Genomic DNA, 19,681 nt, shown 5'->3' on the forward strand with positions numbered 1-19,681 from the left:
AGCCGTGTATGGCTGAGATTCTCCACTCAGAAGCAATGTGACATTAGCCAGAGCAACATAAATTTTCGGCAATGATCATTCTCCCAACATCTTTGCCAAGACATTGCAATACTGTCTGTGGTTGACCTGAGTTGCCCCTACTTTATAGTGAGTACCATTGTCCAATAAATGGGGTTTTACCATTTAAAAAGAAAGCCCCTTGTGAATATTCTTACATTGCATATTTTCTTTTGATGTTATGGAAGTATCTTTAGAGAATGAAGCCCATAGAAAGAGAAGCAACTGATGTGCATTCCATAAATCACACTTACAGGGACTGCATAGGATCAAGGTGGGCTTGGCTGGTGGGACTAGAGTAGCGGTTTTCTGCCCCATCACTCAGAGGGGAGGGTAACACTAACTCTTGTCTGGGCCACAGGGTTAGCATGATCAGGCCAATAAAGGATATAATCTCATAGTAAGGTTATAAATCTAGCTCTGTCAGCTAAAAACGGCATCTGTCCCCTGTCATCCAAAGGGTCTGACTGCTAGGGCCCCCGTCATCCCAGTTTACCAGGAACTATCCTGGTCTTGGTGCTGAAAGCCTCACATCTGGGAAACCCCTCAGTCCAGGCAAATTGGGATCATTGCTCACTCTGCTCTGCAGATGGGAACAGGAGCTGAAGGTAGTTCTCCTTTTCCTTCCTTGACATTTAAATTCCAGGTTTAAAGCCCTTCAAATTTTCTTGACTTAAAAGGAATAGAAGTGGAAAATCTTGAAGAGGCTTTCTGCTGACTTTAAGGGATATTTTCAGGTGGCTATGTGTACATGCTATGTTCATGTATCAAATTGGCACAATGTTTCCTAATATGTGAGATTACTCTGGAGCTTTCACGGGGTCACAAATGCTATTTTAACCCAAAGTCCGGTGTGGTCCAGATTATCAGAGTTGTGTCTTCAGGGGCAGTGAAGAGTTGAAGTAAATCTCTGGATAATTTAAAAATACTTAAATTATCCAGAGATAATTTAATTTATTAAAATTAATTTTAATTTATTAAAAAAGAAGTGGTGGGGAGAATAAATTTCTTAGGTCAGTGTTATCCTGATTTTCTAGTTAATTCAAATTGAGCTTGTATAATCGTTTTTAAGTTCTTCATTTTATTTTGCGTAAGTCATATTCCCTTAAGGCTTTTCTTCCTAAGAAGAAAGTCATATATATGCTATACTTTGCAAATTGTGGATGACTGGTGAGGGGAGACTCATTTTCAGCTTGGTGTAGAAAGCAGTTTTAAAAGGGTTTATTTGAAGGTCAGATTCTCTTTATTCCAAATAGTATGATTCTGAGAAATGTTCTTTCAGTGGCTGTTCATGCCGTGCCACCAGCACTCATAGAGTTCTCTCTATCCCCAGGTCTTGGATTTGCACTTTGTTACTCTCCAGCTATTGCCATGGTTGGAAAGTATTTCAGCAGACGGAAAGCCCTTGCTTATGGGATCTCCATGTCGGGAAGTGGCATTGGCATTTTCATCCTGGCTCCTGTGGTTCAGCTCCTTATTGAACAATTTTCCTGGAGGGGAGCATTACTCATCCTTGGGGGTTTCGTTTTGAATCTCTGTGTTTGTGGCGCCTTGATGCGGCCAATTACTCTTAAAGATGACCAGACAACTTCAGAGCAGAACCATGTCTGTAGAACTGAGACACAAGGCTTTCAGCGGGTGTCTCCCTCTTCGACTTGGACTAAAGAATGGGTGCAGACCTGCCTCTGTGGCTCTTTGCAGCAGGAATACAATTTTTTACTGATGTCAGACTTTGTTGTATTGGCCATCTCTGTTCTATTTATGGCTTATGGCTGCAGCCCTCTCTTTGTGTACTTGGTGCCTTATGCTTTGAGTAGTGGAGTGAGTCACCAGCAAGCTGCTTTTCTTATGTCCGTACTTGGGGTGATTGACATTATTGGCAATATCACGTTCGGATGGCTAACCGACAGAAGGTAAAATCCATGAAACCGCCATTGATTCCCCACTAGGGGCTTTAAACTTTGAGTTTCCCCTCATCACCTTACCCTCTAGAATACCTAGGTCTGAATAATGTTAACAGGTTTTTGATATCTGAAGGCAACTCCCTTGTTGGTTCTTCTAGTCAGAGGTCAGCAAACTTTTCTGTAAAGGGACAGACATTAAACAGACAAAGTCACATTGGCTTTGTGGGTCATATGATTCCAACTATCCAACTCTGCTGTTGTAACACAAAAGCAGCCATAGACAATATGTGATCAAGAGAGTGGCCATGTTCCAATAAGATTTATTTAATTTTAAATTAAAATTTTAATTTCTCATACAATTTTTCTCTCACAAACTTTTATTGTTCTTTTGATTTTTTCCAATCATTCAAAATTGGAAAAACCATTCTTAGTTCACAGTCCAAAAAATAAGTAGTGGGCTGAATTTGGCCATAGTTTGCTGACACCTGTTCTAGATTGTTTAGGATGTTGGGTACGTATAAATGGCAGAAGCGAAGTTCTGGTGACAGATTTAATTCCATTCTAATTCAAGTCAGTCCTCCGGTGAGACAACTTCTGTCTGGGCATTGTGGTTTTAGTTTCTTTTGAACCACCCCAGAGAGTGGCTGGCAATAGAGAGAGGAACAGACTCCAGTCCAGGCAGGAGGATCAGGTCAATAATAACACACTCTCTGTAGCCACATATTTACTTATTGATTGATTGATTGATTTTTTTTTTCTATTTTTCTGTGGAACGCGGGCCTCTCACTGTTGTGGCCTCTCCCGTTGCGGAGCACAAGCTCCGGACGCGCAGGCTCAGCGGCCATGGCTCACGGGCCCAGCCACTCCGCGGCATGTGGGATCTTCCCGGACCGGGGCACGAACCCGTGTCCCCTGCATCAGCAGGAGGACTCTCAACCACTGCACCACCAGGGAAGCCCTGTAGCCACGTATTTATATTTGACAGTGCAAATAGCAAATAGTTTCATTATGATTTTAGGCTTAAACCAAAGTTATAAGAAATCTACTGAGTAGTTTCTTCAGCTAATGCTAATCTGTTTGGATTGAAGAGAGCAAACTACTCATATTCTCCTAAATGATGGACTCTTCACACTTGAGCTATGACCTGGAAGAGCTATCATCCTATGACTTCTCACACGTTATGTCTTTGGGAACTAATCAGGATCCAACTGCCATTATCCAGTATTGTGAATATAATATTTAGGATTAAATCCACATATTTAATGGTTAAGGAGTTGGTGGGAGAGCAAAGGGTAACCATCTTTACAATCAAATAACTCAACAAGAAGTAGCCTGGTATAAGTCTGAGAGAGGGATCTCTAGTCTGAGATATACAAGACCTAAGTTCTTGTGCTGGGTCTGCCCCCTATTATCCCTGTGACCTAAAATCACCTAACCCTCAGATCCTCAAGGGTCTTCATCTGTAAAATGGGCCAGTTCAATATTTGCCTATGGACATTATAGCATTTTGTGAGGCTTAAATGAGATTGTGGGCAGAAAAACATTTGTAAAGCATAAATTGCTGGTGCTGATATTATACAGAGTCTTTAAAATAATTGGTCTCATAGATTGGGTTTGGATCTACAAAGGGAAGTGTTCATGGAAGTACCACTGGGGAGGTCTTGAAATAAGACTTAGTCCTAATACAACACCTTCATAATCTCTGGCAAATCACCTTCATTTCTTCATATTATGGCTTCCTCTTTGTATAACCACTTGGGTTATTGAGCATATATGATGTGCCGGAGACTAACAGATGACACATCTGAAAGCATCTAATATGGTAGACTTCTAGAAATTATTAGTCTCCTGACACTCTATGTGTTATTTCACAACTATCCTTGAATAACACTATGAGATAGACAGCCCCCCCGTTTTATAGCTAAAGGAATTGAGGTTAGAGTTAGGCAGTTAGTAGGTGGTAGAATTGGATTCAAACTTCTATCTTTCTAATTTTAGAGCACAGGTTATTTTCTACCATACCATGCTTCCTGGGAAGATACATTCTTGCATTTGCATATACCAAAAGAAAGACAGGAAGACAACATAGAAAACACACAATGCGGAGGCCATCTCTATAAATAATTGCAGTGCTTACTGCTACCTGGGCATGGTTCTAGAGCTCTTTGATAGAACCTGTGCATACTGCACTCATTCTTGGTCTTCACATCCACAGGTGTCTGAAGAATTACCAGTATATTTGCTACCTCTTTGCCATCGGAATGGATGGGCTCTGCTACCTCTGCCTCCCAATGCTTCAAAGTCTCCCCCTGCTCGTGCCTTTCGCTTGTACTTTTGGCTACTTTGATGGTGCCTATGTGACTCTGATCCCAGTAGTGACTGCAGAAATCGTGGGGACCGCTTCTTTGTCATCAGCGCTTGGCGTGGTGTACTTCCTCCATGCAGTGCCGTATTTGGTGAGCCCACCCGTTGCGGGTAAGTTTGCAGAGAGAACCCCCAATCACCTCTTCTCTGTCATATTGATGTAAAAACAGTGAACTCACACACACCCATGAAGATTGGAAGTAAGTTGGGAAGAGTGAAAGAGAAAGGGATGCCAGAGCCACCAAAACATCATGGTCTCACCTGCATCCTTGTTTTATAATCTTCTTCCAACTAACTGGGGGACCTTAGCATACTTGGAAAGAAAAAGTCCCAAATTAGGATCTTGATTCCATTCCACACTAATGATAGAAGCAATGGAATGAAGCAGCTGTTCAGACTTATAAATAAGTTGGGCACATTCAGAGGGAAGGCTGGCAGGAGAACAGAATTTCAGTAGGGAGGGCGGTAGGCGGTGAGGCTGAAATGATAAAGTGCGGGTGTCATAGTGGAATGTCTTGAGTGCCAGCCGAAGGAGTGGGGCCCTATATGCTTCAGAGAATATGGCTAGGCTAGTATTACAGCTTTTGTGCAAAGGGGTAGTATAGTAAAGAGTATATTTTAGAAAACGTGATCTAGCAATTGATCTGGTAACTTAAAGGAGAAACAGGATTTCATCCTAATAGTTCAAGAGCCATCTGATAAAGGCCTGAACTAGGGCTGCTGTGGCAGAAATGAGAATGAGCTCTGGGGCAAGGGGGAAATTTTGGGGAAAAAAATAAACTGAATTTAGCATGTGGGCATGAAGGAGGGAAAGAAGTCCAAGATAACTTAGGAGATAATGGCATGTTTAAAAGAAATAAGGAAGCTGGAGAGAGTAGCTTTGCCAGAAAAATACTAAAAATTTAATGTTTAGACATATTCAGGTATCTGAAATACCCAATAAAGTGCTCAATAGCGCTGTTTAAGGATGAAATCTGAGCATTTGAGGGAGGCCAGATTTGGATATACAGATTTGGGATTCAAGATAAAGCATCTAGAATGTTTTGTAAACTGTAAAATGATATAAAAATTAAAAACATAATTAAATAAGTAATTCAACAAATATGCATTGCATGCATTAAATAATTCAACAAGTACTTATTGCATGCATTAAACAAGTAATTCAACAAATCTTTATTGCCTGTGTACACCAGTACTGTGTTTGGCGCTGTCGGTATAGCAGCAAACAGGTCAGAACCCATGCCTTCTTGCTGGGGTGTGTGGTCTAGACCAGTGTCTCTCAGAATGAGGTCTTGGGACCACCTGCATCAGAATCCCCTGGGACCCTTGTTAGAATGCAGACTCCTTGACCCTCCCTCTGTGATCTGGACCTTTGGGGGTGAGTTCCAGGAATCTACACTCTCAGCCAGTTTTCTTGTAATGCTTCTGTACACTAAGGATTGAGAATAATTGGTCCAGATTATTACCTGCCTAAATTAAAAACAAGAGTGAAGAAGTTCTCTGAAGATAGGCAGAAGAGAAATGAGCCAAACATTTGCTTAGAAGGAAGGGAGGGAATTTTTTGAAGAAGGCAGGATTTCTGCTTTAGCTGCTGTTATGAATACACCGTTCGGGTTATTTCTAAACTCCAGCAATTGCTAAAGCATCAAACCAAGGGAAACTGACTGCTTGATAGCTGCTGATGAAAATTCCTCATCAGTTTAAACTTCATGATAAAGGACTACATGTTTAGTGCTTCATTTTTGGAAAATGCCCCCAAAATGTTCCCACATCCTCCCTCCATAGCCACTTTTTTGTATTTACCAACCTTTAGGGACAGTGTAACTCTGTTAAAAAGTCATAGGACATAAATTGGGATTCCTGGATCCTTTTTTCAAACCACGGCCTTCATTTGGCAAATCAGACATTATACTCATTGCCAGGTACTAGAGGATTAGCGTGTGAGTTCCTATTTAATACTTCTCTTATTTAATTACTTTTAAGATAACTCTCTACTCAATCTCTTCCATTTTCTGCTACAAAAATGTACAAGCAAATCACATGATAACTAAAATATTTGAGAGTAGTTTGGATTGCAGGAAACTTTGGGCTTCTAACAATTTTTGCATGCCATTTTTGACTAATGGTTTTGAAGTAGGTGAGAGGAGAAATCATACACTTCTCCGGTGGATTTTCTTGGCCTATAAGTAAAGTTTGGAGGAATTTTTAAAAACCTTTTTAGAATTTGAAAAAGAATAGATACATGTATATGTATAACTGAGTCACTTTGCTGTACACCTGAAATTAACACAACATTGTTAATCAACCATACTCCAATATAAAATAAAAATTTAAAAAACCTTTTTAATCACAAAATAATTTCCTGCCAAGGTCTAATTTTACCCCACTGAGTTTCTGATTATTGTGACCTATATTTTGCATATCATATACTCTGGTTCTCCTCAAAATTTAGAGCCGGAACAGATATTGTGGTTAATTTGTTGCAATAAGAGATAAAGAAAAAAAGCTGTGATTACAGAATTCTGCTTTCTGAAGTTTGCATTTTAAACTGTAAGATGGTCCAACGTTCTGATTTTCAAACTGGATGGGGTACGATGACTGGATCCAACAGAAAATTTGGATTCTGCTTTATCTAGAAGCGTGTTCTATTACTCAGGATAGTCAGTATATGGCTGCTGGGAATACTACTACTAGCATTCTGTACAATAACATTCTCTTAACACCCTAGATAAAGAAAGAATCCCATCATCAGTAATTTGAATGATGCTATTTTTATCTTTTCTACCGTATTTCATGGGATTAATAATAATAACTAATATTTATTGTGTGAATACTAAAAGTGTGACACTTCCAAGCACTTTACATAATAACAACAATCCATTTTAGAAGTTTCCCTACAAAATAGAATGCATTTTTCAGTTGCTGCACAATACTTTTAGGACATCTGCTTTTTGTGTCAAAACTATAGCAGTGGTGCTAGCAATCTATTGTTATTATCTTCACAAATTATTAGATTTGAGAATGGGTAAATAATTGAATTTTCAACTCAATATCATTTTGCTGTTGCTTGTTACAGGATGGCTTGTAGACACGACTGGCAGCTACACTGCAGCGTTTCTTCTCTGTGGATTTTCAATGATATTTAGTTCTGTGTTACTTGGCTTTGCTAGACTTGTAAAGAAGACGAGAAAAACCCAGCTGCAGTTCCTTGCCAAAGAATCAGATCCCAAGCTGCAGCTATGGACCAATGGATCGGTGGCTTATTCTGTAGCAAGAGAATTAGATCAGAAAGATGGGGAGTCTGTGGCTATAGCAATGCTTGGTTCCAGCCCCACATGATCAATGGCCTTGAGCCTGAATCTTCAGGGCTGAAAGAGGTGGGACCACTGTACTGTACATGTTTCTGAAGGATTTTATTTTGGCAGAAGTATTGCCTTCCAAGGAAATTTATCGTTTTATTAATATGTTTGTAATGGAAAAATAGCAAATAACAAAGCAAGCTGGACTGGCTCAGAGTTTCCCCATTTGGGATTTGTACTCACAATTGAACTCGCATCTTTTGGGCAATGAGCATCACACTATGGAGAATGTTAGGACATAGTTGATATAATTTGCTGTAAATAGAGGTAATTTCAAGGCACGACCAAAGCAGATGACACTGGGCGCAGCTTTGTTTCAAATTCTCTGCCCCTCCATCTTCCCTCCTCAGTTAGAAGGTAAACAGAAACATTAACATGTAGGTTTCTTTATGCTGTTCAGAGAAGGGGGTCCTGTATTAATCATTGCCTTTTGAAGAATCTAAAGTACTCTTCAACAACCTGTTTCCAATGCTAATGAGAAACTCCACTAGGAAGAAGGTTTGGCATCCTCACCTTCTACCACCACTGAAAGCTCTTTTCCTAAGACGAGGCACTTAACCTCCAACCAGACACTCACCTCTGTCGCTATCACATATAATACTTACTCTAAATTGAGTAGAACACACCAAGACCCATGGGCGATTTCTAAATCTTACCAGAAATTTTAACACTAATGCTTCCCTTTTTCTTTCCTTTAGAAATAAAGCATTTATTTAAACTGTAGTCAATTCCTGTTAGGAAAGGAAAAATGTTGGCAGCATTCCAACTGGGCAGGAATTGAATTCTTGAATCAGCAGGTCTCTGGTGAAAGTTTTCTTTTCAGATCAGATATTTAGGTTCATTACCCAAAACAGGACTTGGGAGTTTTGCCTGAAAAATATTATTCTAGAGATACTCTGAAGCTGAGATTCCTTTCTCCCTGAGTTAATTTTTGTTCCAATGTCCACTGCTCTTCATCTCTTTATAGATAATCATTAGTGGACCTTTTCAGCGGAATGAGAAGACTTCAAGGGTTAACCTCAGCATCATAGCCCTCCCACACATTGTAGCTTTGGTCAGGGGAGAGGGAGGACAAGGTTAAGAAGGCTAGTGGTGTGTTGTTTTACAGTTTATAATCACATACCTTAACTCATTCGATTATAGTTTGCTCACTCCCAAGTACCCTACTTTCCTGTGGTGTGGGATAAAGTCTTCAGATTGAAGAGGGAGGGCATGGGGAGAGAAGAGAAAGGCCAGATCCCCCAGCCTGTCTCCGACCATTTTAAGTCCTCTGAATTATAATCCTGAATCCCAAATCATGTTGCACCTGTAACACAGGGGCAAGTTATACAATTGAAAGGGGATTTTAATTATTCAAAAATTTAAAATCTGAACCTCAGGGAACTATTTTGACCCTGAAGGCCATTCAATCCACTGTCCCCCAAGAGATCTCACAAATGCCTTGCCAGGGGTGCTGAGAGAAAAAACACAGCCATGAGGAAGATCCAGGGTTGACTAAGCACATTCAGCAAGAGTCTTTGCCTATAACTGGATTATAAATATATATATAAAATTATATATTAATACATTGCTTTCCGAATGAAATGCTGACTTGATTTGACGGCAGAAAACTAGTATCTCATAGGTGTTTTCCAAAGAGAAAACAGGAATGTTTCCTGTTATATTTATACTTAGTTTGAGAATTTAGTTGTGAAACCACTTCCTTTGTCATTTGCAATTTTAAAACAATATTTGGAAAATATCTGTAAACAGTCAAAGTTAAAATGAAGTTTTATGTGTTTGGAATAGCACTTTACACTAAGTGTCATTTCTTGAATCTTCAAGCCTAAAGATTTTTTGAAATATAAAGAGTTATAAATATTCTTATACATATTTTTTCCTAGTGATGATCACAGTAAAATTTTGTTTATCTGGTTCTGTGATGTAATTTCTCTAAAGTATTATAAGTACTCATGAAAAATGAGCATAGAGATCAGAGCTTTTAAAAATTTGTATAAAATATTTGTGATATTCTGCCTTTATACATGCATACATTTTTATTTTACTTTTCTTTTTGGAGTGGCATTTTTAGGAAACCAGTAAGGAAAATGTAGATCTTAGAGGTTACCATTGTCAATGACACAAAATTTTACTGTTATGTTCCATTTGTCTATACTGTTTATTTCAAAATGGAGCAATTCATGGGAATGATGTGTTTGTTTTGTTGAATCAAGAACAAAATTGTGGTGGGATGATTTTACATCTTAAATATTTCTTTATATCACTGCAAGTTCTACTTTGAAATTGACTGAGTAGAGAAGCAAACAAAATGTCTAACTTCTGTAGATACACTGTACCATTTGGCCTTTTGTTCAGATTGTGATTTCACTAATAGATTGGATATTTATAATAATATTTTATTTCAAAAGCATAATAAAATGAGTTTATAGTCATGTTTGGAAAAACATTTTTCCCCTGCACAAAGGGTTTGGATTGTATTGTGAGTGGCTCTGTCTGGATTATGCCAAGATGTAACTGGCATATAAAGATGTGGTAAGCAATCAAATAATTTACAAAAAGCATAACTATTTATTGAGAACTTCCAATGTGTTAGCTACCGTGTTAAGCACTTCCTATGCATTGTCTTATTTAATCCCCATAATAGTCTATATTATCACCGTTTAATAGACATGGAAACTGAGGCATTAGGTCCCACGTCTTCTGACTCTGTAGTCACTGCACTCTAGTGCCTGTAGTGAATTCCTGTAAAACTAGGAAGCCATCTGATGCTGGAGTCTGCCTCCCTCCCTTTGCACCTGCTCAGATCTTCTCATGTGGGTTCAAGAAACCATTTGGAAATAAGCCCTTCCTTGGGCAGATGAAATCCTTTGGGTTATGCTGCAGTCTTCCAATCAGGATAGATGGGAGGATCCTGGATTGGAAATTTCCAAGAATCTTTCCAAGAGTCTGGTTCTATCAAGACCACTACTTCCAGGCTAAGTGGCTTAATTTGCTGTCTGTTGATCCAGGCTCCTCTTTGGGAGTATTTGTTGGGGCAGGGGGGCGGAATGTGGAGAAGGTTGGGCAGCACGCTTTGTCCCACCTTCCGCATTACCAAAGTCACGCTTTCTCAGTCAAGAGGTGAGTTCTTTCTGAAGTGCCTATACCATTGCCCAGTGATGATGAAGATGGTAATATCTATTTGGCACTCACCTTCCTGGTCCCAATAGGTCTAATTTGGAAATTGTTTATTGAAATGAAATAGTGTGAATTCAAGGTAGATATCTGAGTTTTTCTTCTCATACTTCAAAGTCTGTCTTTTTTTTTTAAACTCCGCTGAACAATACATTTTTATACATGTTGCCAGAGAAGCTACCAGTAAGAGATGACTGGGATTTTGTCCCATTAGCACAGAGAAATATTTGGTGGGAGCAGTGGGAAAAATATTAAATAATGATAAAAAGATTGATGTTTAAAACATTTTATTATGAAACTTTCCAAACATATACAAAACCAGAAAGAAAAGTACAATGAACTTGATGTACCCTTCCCCCAGCATTTATCTACCCCTTTCCCTACACCCCTGATGAAGTCATTTGAAATATGTTGACAGAACATGTCTTCCATCAGTTGTCAAGGAATAACTAAACTTGGCAAGAACATGCTAGTGGAGGGTATGGGTGGTCAGTATCACCTATTAAAGAGCCACATCATTACCTACAAAGCTGATGGGGACCCCTTGCTTGCCGCAGTCTTCCTTTGGGTGTCTGAACTGCAGGCTAAAACTCTTCCTCCTTCTTTCCCAGCCCCGATGTGGTCTATCTACCTGAAGCTTAAGGAGGTGTCAAATAAGTGAAAAGTGCTTCTGAATTCTGGGAGAGAGTGATCACTATTACTTTTATTATTACTCGTAATTATTTAAGTGTCAGAGCCCTCTTTGAGGAGTGCAGGACCTAGGATTGGTCTAAAATCAAAATACAAAGCACTTTTTTTTTTTTTTTTTTTTTCGGTAAGCGGGCCTCTCACTGTTGTGGCCTCTCCCGTTGCGGAGCACAGGCTCCGGACGCGCCGGCTCAGCGGCCATGGCTCACGGGCCCAGCTGCTCCGCGGCACGTGGGATCTTCCCAGACCGGGGCACTTAACACTGAGTCCAGTGCCTAATCCATAGTCACTCAATAAACACTTGGTGAATGAATGAGTGAAAACAAGTGAGCAAATGAAAAAAAGAACGAAGGAAGAAACTGCTAAAGAGCATTATAATGCAGCAAGGGTAGGGCTGACTGAAGGTCAGGTTTGCTTGAAGTCGCTCTTGCACCCAGAATGCATAGGAAATGTTAGATGTTCCCAATTCAGTGGGCTTAAATAGGACACCTGGTAAGAAGTGTCACGTAAATAGCAGGAGCTCCAGAGCACTGAGTATCATGGGGTAGGTTTGGGAAAGGGAATAAAGGTGGCAGACAGAAGAGTTGGTAGAAATACATTAATTAAAATTTTAGGGCTTCCCTGGTGGCGCAGTGGTTGAGAGTCCTCCTGCCGATGCGGTGGACGCGTGTTCATGCCCCGGTCCGGGAGTATCCCGCATGCCGTGGAGCGGCTGGGCCCGTGAGCCATGGCTGCTGAGCCTGCGCGTCCGGAGCCTGTGCTCCGCAGCGGGAGAGGCCACAACAGTGAGAGGCCCGCTTACCGCAAAAACAAACAAACAAACAAACAAACAAAAACTTTAGATTGAGGCCGGAATGTAAAAATGATACAACTGTGTTGAACCCAGACAGACGTAATTAAATAGCTCTGTTGTGCTCAAATTGAGTGGGAGGCCTGGGCAAGAGGCACCGCCCATGCAAGGGAGCCCTGGAATATTGGGAAGAGGTGGAGCACAGGAGCCTCATCGTGAAAAGATGGGGTTTCAGTTACAGGGACCACACAAGCTGCTTTTACTTTACATGAAAACCCTGCTCCAGGGTTTGGCCAGGAGCAGAAGCCCCTGACTGGAGTCTTGCCCGGTCCTATGGCTGGCCTCTAACTCACAGGGCATGACTGAAAATCAGACGGCATACTGGCAAACTTTTTTAAGAGGTGATGAGAGGAGTTAATCAACCACAATTATTTATTAAGCACCTCCTTGGAATCTGGCATCGTGTTATATATGGTGGGGAATTCAAAATACATGTACCACCCCTTCCATGATCTCAGGTGTACTTCCTAATTGGTAAATTAAAACTAACTCAGGTGAGAATAATCCCAAGAGGTTTTTAAACGCTGACTGAGGCTAAGGGCATTGCGTGCTCTGGGCGTTAGGAGAGGAAGAGTTCATGATGGGCCAGAGAAATTTGAGATGATTCCGAGGAACTCAGGTATGGAATTGAGTGGGTTGGAAACAGCCTCTACTCTTTTCAGGGGAAGAAGCTGGGGAGTAAGGGAAAGGATGTGGGGAAGCCGCTTTATGTGGCTACCTGAAGTTCTAGTCGATTCCTAAGGCCAGTGCAAAATCAAACACAAGCTGACACTAGTAAATGTTCTGGTGAGGGGATCCACAAAGGTGTCTGGGACTTTTGGGACTGCTGGAATTTGGGGCTGCATTTGGCTTCTCTAAATTAAAAACGGATTTTTCAGGGCCTGGGGTTATACTTTAACAATTACCTCTCAACTCTAAAAAGGAATCATTTGTAAGTTTTTTCTTCTTAAATAGTCCAGAGATTCAAGAAAGTTTTTTGTTTTGGTTTGTTTGGTTTGGTTTTTCAAATAACTACATGTTATGCAGCACTGCCATCTGCTGGAATTAGTGAGACCACTTCCCAAAAGTTGGTGATGGGGCTTCCCTGGTGGCGCAGTGGTTGGGAGTCCGCCTGCTGATGCGGGGGACGCGGGTTCGTGCCCCGGTCCGGGAGGATCCCGCATGCCGCGGAGCGGCTGGGCCCGTGAGCCATGGCCGCTGGGCCTGCGCGTCCGGAGCCTGTGCTCCGCAGCGGGAGAGGCCACGGCAGTGAGAGGCCCGCATACCACAAAAAAAAAAAAAAAAAAGAAGTTGGTGATGCCTCCAATTACAGTTAATTGGACAAGGCCAGCCTTAGAACAAAGTTTGTTGTTTCCTTCTCTTCCCTCCCCTAGTCCCTACTCACTACACATCCCACATTTATCCTCTTCCTCTTGCAAGTACAAATATAGGGATAAAGATGCTGTGTTGTATTTTTCAGGATATATTTTGATTGCCTAAGTCACTTCTCTATGTAGAATATCAAAGTTAATATGAGTGATAATTTTAATTGACTTAACTAGGGCTTAATTGACTTAACTAGGGCTTAACTGACTTAACTAGGGCTTAACTGACTTAACTAGGGCTTTAATTGACTTAACTAGGGCTAACCATAGGTAAAATTTAACGTGAAAAGAAAATATTTTGAGCCCTCTGTGGTCTTCTTTGGGAATTCAGATTGCCATCCTGGGTCCCAGGATCCTTGGTCCCCTACTGTTGTGTTAATTGATTTGATATGAGTTGATAAAGGATTAAGTTAAAGTGTAAGATGAAATCTCAAACACATACCAGAAGTCAAATTTTGAGAAATGTTGAAACCAAATGATATAGAGGAGTGTATTCTGTATAATTTGGAAACAAAGTGTCATGCTTGTTATACTGTATACCAATTATGACAGATTTAGTGATTGAATTTACTTTTAAATGTGTAGTTCCCATGAAATTGTGAAGGGATGCTATTTATTTATAGCAACAATTGCCTTCAAAGAGAGTGTATCATGTTAAAATGAAAGACTCTTGTTGAACTAAGCAACTTAATGAATTTGGTTATGCATAAGTGGGTCTGTGGCTGTATATGAGGATAAGAGAAAACTGAATTACTCTGTTTCAGAAAAACAGTGGAATTGGTTTTTTTTCAGGAGAAGAGTAGAGATAGGGAAGGAGATAAGGCCCAGAATCATGGCAAGAGGCAGGAATATCAAGAAATGGTTGAGAGTGTTTCCTTCTTTCTTTCTCTTTTCCCCTCAATCCGTCTCTCTCTTTTCTTTCTTTCTCCCCATCTTCTCACCCTCCTTCCTTCTATGCTTTCTCCTGCTCCCTTCCTTAAAAAAGTGATTATATAATATTAAATTATTAAGTGTGGATTCTCTTCTCCTAAACTTTATCAATAAAGGGTTTTTATATACAAATGCTGTAAATGGCTTTCATTTTTGGTGTTTGTTTGGTTTTTATGTTTGTTGTTTGTTTTGGTGAGATTGAGGCGTAAGGTTACTGGAGTTAAGGTGGTATGGAAAAGGGAAAGCATGTGAAGAGGTGAAGTGCCTCTTAAACTAAATTAGTATTCAGTGGAATTAGGGGCTCAGAGCTACTTTCCAAAGTCCATGGCTTGGAGGCTCAAGGCAAACTCAGGGGATATTAAGGGGCAGGTGATCCCAGCCTACTTCTTGTCATTTCATGAATTACAGCACCCTCCTTCCTTGCCTTCTTGTGTTGTTCTCCACACTGGGTAAAGTTCTGATTCTGGTTGGTATGTGCATGGGAGATGTATCCTTCTTCCCAAGAGCAAAGGACACGGGATATTCTGGCTTCTAATTGTTTACTGGTTTTTCAACCTTCCAAAGTAAGTTTGCTTCCTTTTTCGAGGAATTTATTCCAAATCTCTGATTTCTAACATCCAACTCTTAAGCCCCTCCCTTAGACTGAGTCCCTGATTTCTCAGGCCATTCTCTCCCGGGGTTTCAGAGCAGCTTTTAATCCCTTTCACAATTCCTTCCAGGGAGATCTGGGACTCTATGTGAAAGTGTTGGGTGACCTATGATTGTAGAATGTCTGTGCTTTGTGTGATTCTCTGTAGCATTCTCCTACAGTTCCTGTAAAGATTGGTCCTATCTTCCCATATCCTTCAATCCAAATTTTAAAACTATTTAGAAAATATTGATTAGTGGTTAAATGCTAGATTCTAGAACCAGATACCCAGGGTTTGAATCTTTTTCTACCTCTTATTAGCTATGTGACCTTGGGCTTACTTAATCTCTCTCCATTTCAGTGTACTCATATGCAAAAGGAAATAACAAAAATGCTTACCTATAGAGATTTTGTGAGGATTTTATAAGTTTAATGCATGTAATGCACTTAAAACAGCACCTAGTACATATTATATTCTATGTAGCTATGAGTTAGCTATGGCTATTCACGTGACACTATAGTCTATATATGTGGCTGAACTAGCATTCCCTCCTTCCTAGGGCTTTGCTCCAATCTGGTGGTGAGTTAGGGACATGTTTAGAGGAAGTTGACCTATAGGCTCACTTTTGAACTCTTGGGTATTCATCTCTTTCTTTCTTCCTCACCCCATTTTACCCTTTGATATTGGAATGGAAGAAGTTTCAACAGGAATGGCTTTTCCTGAAGGATAGGAAAGGCCAGTGTGTTCAGTGTCTTTGCTGTTCAATCCAAGTGACATCAATCCATGCTTGTCCTTCAGAGTTTATCCACAAGGCATCTGTGTGCTCCCATGAGATTTGGCTTTCCCAAAGCTTACACATCTCACCTTCATTATTTTGTTGTTTTCTCTTCCTAGAGCCCATCATGAAAGGAGATATTGAGAATTCTAGTTCATCACTTATAGAGGACCCCTAGGTTCTGAGCAGATAGGAGAATATATACATGGCATTTCTGTGCATGTTTCTAGTAATTATATGTTTTTTAATTCACTTGAAGTGAAGTACAACAAAACGCTTAATGAACAAATTTATCTTAGTAAATAAGACACTGCCAGAGAAGGTGGGAGTTTTGTTTGGGGTGGGATAGGTACGTGTGGCTTGATACAGGAAAAGAGGAAGCTAAGGCAAAAAAGAAACCACATCTCAGTGATCCAGAGAACTTTGGCTAAGAAAAGAATTGCAGAGGAATGGGAGGCTGTGGTCCTGGGAGAGAAGTGGGAGAGAGGAGTGGAGAGGTAAGATCCTCCCCAAACCTCTGATTCTACATTATTCTTGCTTATTCCTTGTTATTTCCCCTAACCTTTTTATTCGGAGAGCTTCCACGTAACAGGGTAAAAGTTGTATCTAAACTTGGGCTGTTGTTAACTTTAACCTAACATATATAGTTTCCCTTAGGATTTCTACTTACAAATGGAATGCATAGGATGTAGAGCAGACAAGGCCATCGCCCCGAAGTTATTACAGTTGTTTCCTTACCTAGATGATCCTCAGAATCCCTTTGGGTGCTTTACAAATATATAGGCCCCACCCCTGGAGGTTCTAGTTTAGTAGGTCTTTCATGGGACCTGGAAATTTGATATTTTAAACACTTCAGTGGTTCTGATTTAGGGTTAGGTTTATGAACCACTGATACAATGGAGAGAGTGGACTGTAAATGAGGTCGGATCTGGTTTTAAATCCTGGTGCTACCACTTAGTAACTAAGTAGCTTGTGTGATTCTGATAATGTTACTTAACTAACTTCTGAGCGTTGCTCTATTTATTTGCAGTGTTGAAATAGTTAAATAAGGTATAATATTAAAGTACCTTGTAATTAATACAAAGCAGTTATTTTTATATGGGCCTTTACCATTACAGATATATATACACACACACACACACACGGATATAGCTGTACATATATATGTACAAGCTGACCACATGGGTAATCTGGCTGTCTTTTGATGTCTAGGTCATCCCATACTCACTTTGTGTGTGTGTGTGTGTGTGTGTGGTAGGTGGGCCTTTCACCGCTGTGGCCTCTCCCATTGCGGAGCACAGGCTCTGGACACGCAGGCTCGGTGGCCATGGCCCATGGGCCCAGCCGCTCCGCAGCACATGGGATCCTCCCGGACCGGGCCACAAACCCGTGTCCCCTGCATCAGCAGGCGGACTCTCAACCACTGCGCCACCAGGGAAGCCCTCATACTCACTTTTATCATCTACCTTTGTCACTTTGAATTTGGACAAGTCCAGTTCAAGGCCTGTATACCTCACAGCAGCTGTGAATCAGCTGGTGATGGTTTCTTCAGTGTCTGCTCAGCTTTATTGGATATAAGTCATTATTTCAGTCAACACAGCCATCTTTGGTACTTCAGATACATTCACAGCCATAATTCTACCAATTTTTTAAATTTTATTTATTTGTTCGTTTGTTTATAGCTGTGTTGGGTCTTCGTTGCTGCGCACGGGCTTTCTCTAGTTGCAGTGAGCAGGGGCTACTCTTCGTTGCAGTGTGCGGGCTTCTCATTGCGGTGGCTTCTCTTGTTGCAGAGCACGGGCTCTAGGCACGCAGGCTTCAGTAGTTGTGGCACACAGCCTTCAGTAGTTTTGGCTTGTGGGCTCTAGAGTGCAGGCTCAGTAGTTGTGGTGCACGGGCTTAGTTGCTCTGCAACATGTGGGATCTTCCTGGACCAGGGCTTAAACCTGTGTCCCCTGCATTGGCAGGCGGGTTCGTAACCACTGCGCCACCAGGGAAGCCCATAATTCTACCTATTTTTTGAAGTTGTCTGAATTACAGTTGGTAGCAGTTGCTACAATGTGAGTATAACTTCTTCCCTTGCTCCACCTACCCATGATGCTGAGAACAGATCTGTAGGAATAAAGAGGAATAAGAGAACCACACTGAAATCTCAACAGAAAAAGTTTACTGGGGGCTTCAGTAATGACTAGAGCTAGAATGACTACCTCCTTTTTGAAATACTTCACTTGCTATAGAGACGTGTATGGAACGGGGAAGAAGACACAATTTGAATCTACATGACTTTGGTATTTTTGGCTGCCAGTATCCAATCCCGATTTTCTCGATAATTCCATCCCTGCACCTTGCAGTCCATGCTTCTAAGGAAGTTAACTTTCTCCTCATTCCTGTCTTTCTGTGCCAGCTGTCTCAGGCCTAACTAATAATGAACATGGTCTCTTCCTCTCTGGCCATGATGACTTATTTGAAAATGGTTCCATAACCTACGACGGTCCTATCACACTGCAAACCTGGACTTAGATGGTTCAGGGAAGAGATGTGCTCTTTTCCACTGCATAGAGACAAGAGTGCATGTGGCAGCCATCTTAGGATCACAAAGGTAGTTTTCTCAGAATGGAGCCGAATTTGATAAATCAGTGCTGAGAAGTAGAGACAGTGATTGTGTCTTGGTCACAGTGCTTTGAAAAGATTAAGCCTTGTTTGATAACACGATTTACTTTTGTTTCTTACTGGTTTATTTATTTTATTTTTATTTATTTTTTTTTTTTGCGGTAGGCGGGCCTCTCACTGTTGTGGCCTCTCCCCTTGCAGAGCACAGGCTCCGGATGCGCAGGCTCAGCAGCCATGGCACACGGGCCTAGCCGCTCTGCGGCATGTGGGATCTTCCCAGACCGGGGCACGAACCCGTGTCCCCTGCATCGGCAGGCGGACTCTCAACCACTGCGCCACCAGGGAAGCCCTCTTACTGGTTTAAAGATAGATTATGCCAGGTTTTCTATTTTCTGTCATTTACAATGGATAGCACCTTATATACAAATATTTATATAATTTCTTTAAGAGATATGAGTCATCTGAATTGAAGTGCTGAATGCTACCAAGTAACATAAAACACTTTCAAAAGCTAAATGGTCAGGTATAGGATATGAAAGACATGCCTTAAAACAGCATGTGTGGAAAAACCTACACATAAGTAGATAGGAAGTGGATATTATTATTTTGGCTACATTAATATACATATAGTTCATAGAAAAGATAAGGGATCATTCTACCAGAGTCCTAAAACCTCACTTTAGGTATGAAGTTAAACCCTGTGCACAAATCATTGCCAAAGGATAAAGACAATTTGGAGAGAATTCAAAATAACCATGATGGGGAGGAGACTGCAATATGTCTTATGGGGGTGGGTGAAAGGAAATGGAATGTTTAAGTTTCAGGGGACATAGGGCAATTGTCTTCAATTACTTTAAGATATGTGTAGTAGACATTTGGTTTTTGGCTACTCAGTGTCACTTGACTTCACGTAACAGCCATATGTATTTGGTGATTCATTTATTCCTTCAAATTTATCTGAAATTAGTGCTGCCCCTG

At 40.8% G+C, this 19,681-nt stretch overlaps 1 protein-coding gene across 2 annotated transcripts in view; it reads left to right on the plus strand.

Annotated features, from left to right (window-relative positions):
- Positions 1 to 10,087, plus strand: part of SLC16A12 (solute carrier family 16 member 12) — a 91,071-nt gene extending 80,984 nt beyond the window's left edge. For both annotated transcript variants that reach the window (XM_081251777.1, XM_081251778.1), the window contains 3 exons: positions 1,391 to 1,970; positions 4,177 to 4,436; positions 7,402 to 10,087. In XM_081251777.1, coding sequence (XP_081107903.1) covers positions 1,391 to 1,970; positions 4,177 to 4,436; positions 7,402 to 7,664 — 1,103 coding nt within the window. In that variant the 3' untranslated portion in view covers positions 7,665 to 10,087. The remainder of the gene's footprint in view (positions 1 to 1,390; positions 1,971 to 4,176; positions 4,437 to 7,401) is intronic.
- The last annotated feature ends 9,594 nt before the right edge of the window (positions 10,088 to 19,681 follow it).

Source organism: Mesoplodon bidens, assembly GCF_964165515.1.
Source record: "Mesoplodon bidens genome assembly, chromosome: 1".
NCBI classification, from domain to species: domain Eukaryota; kingdom Metazoa; phylum Chordata; class Mammalia; order Artiodactyla; family Ziphiidae; genus Mesoplodon; species Mesoplodon bidens.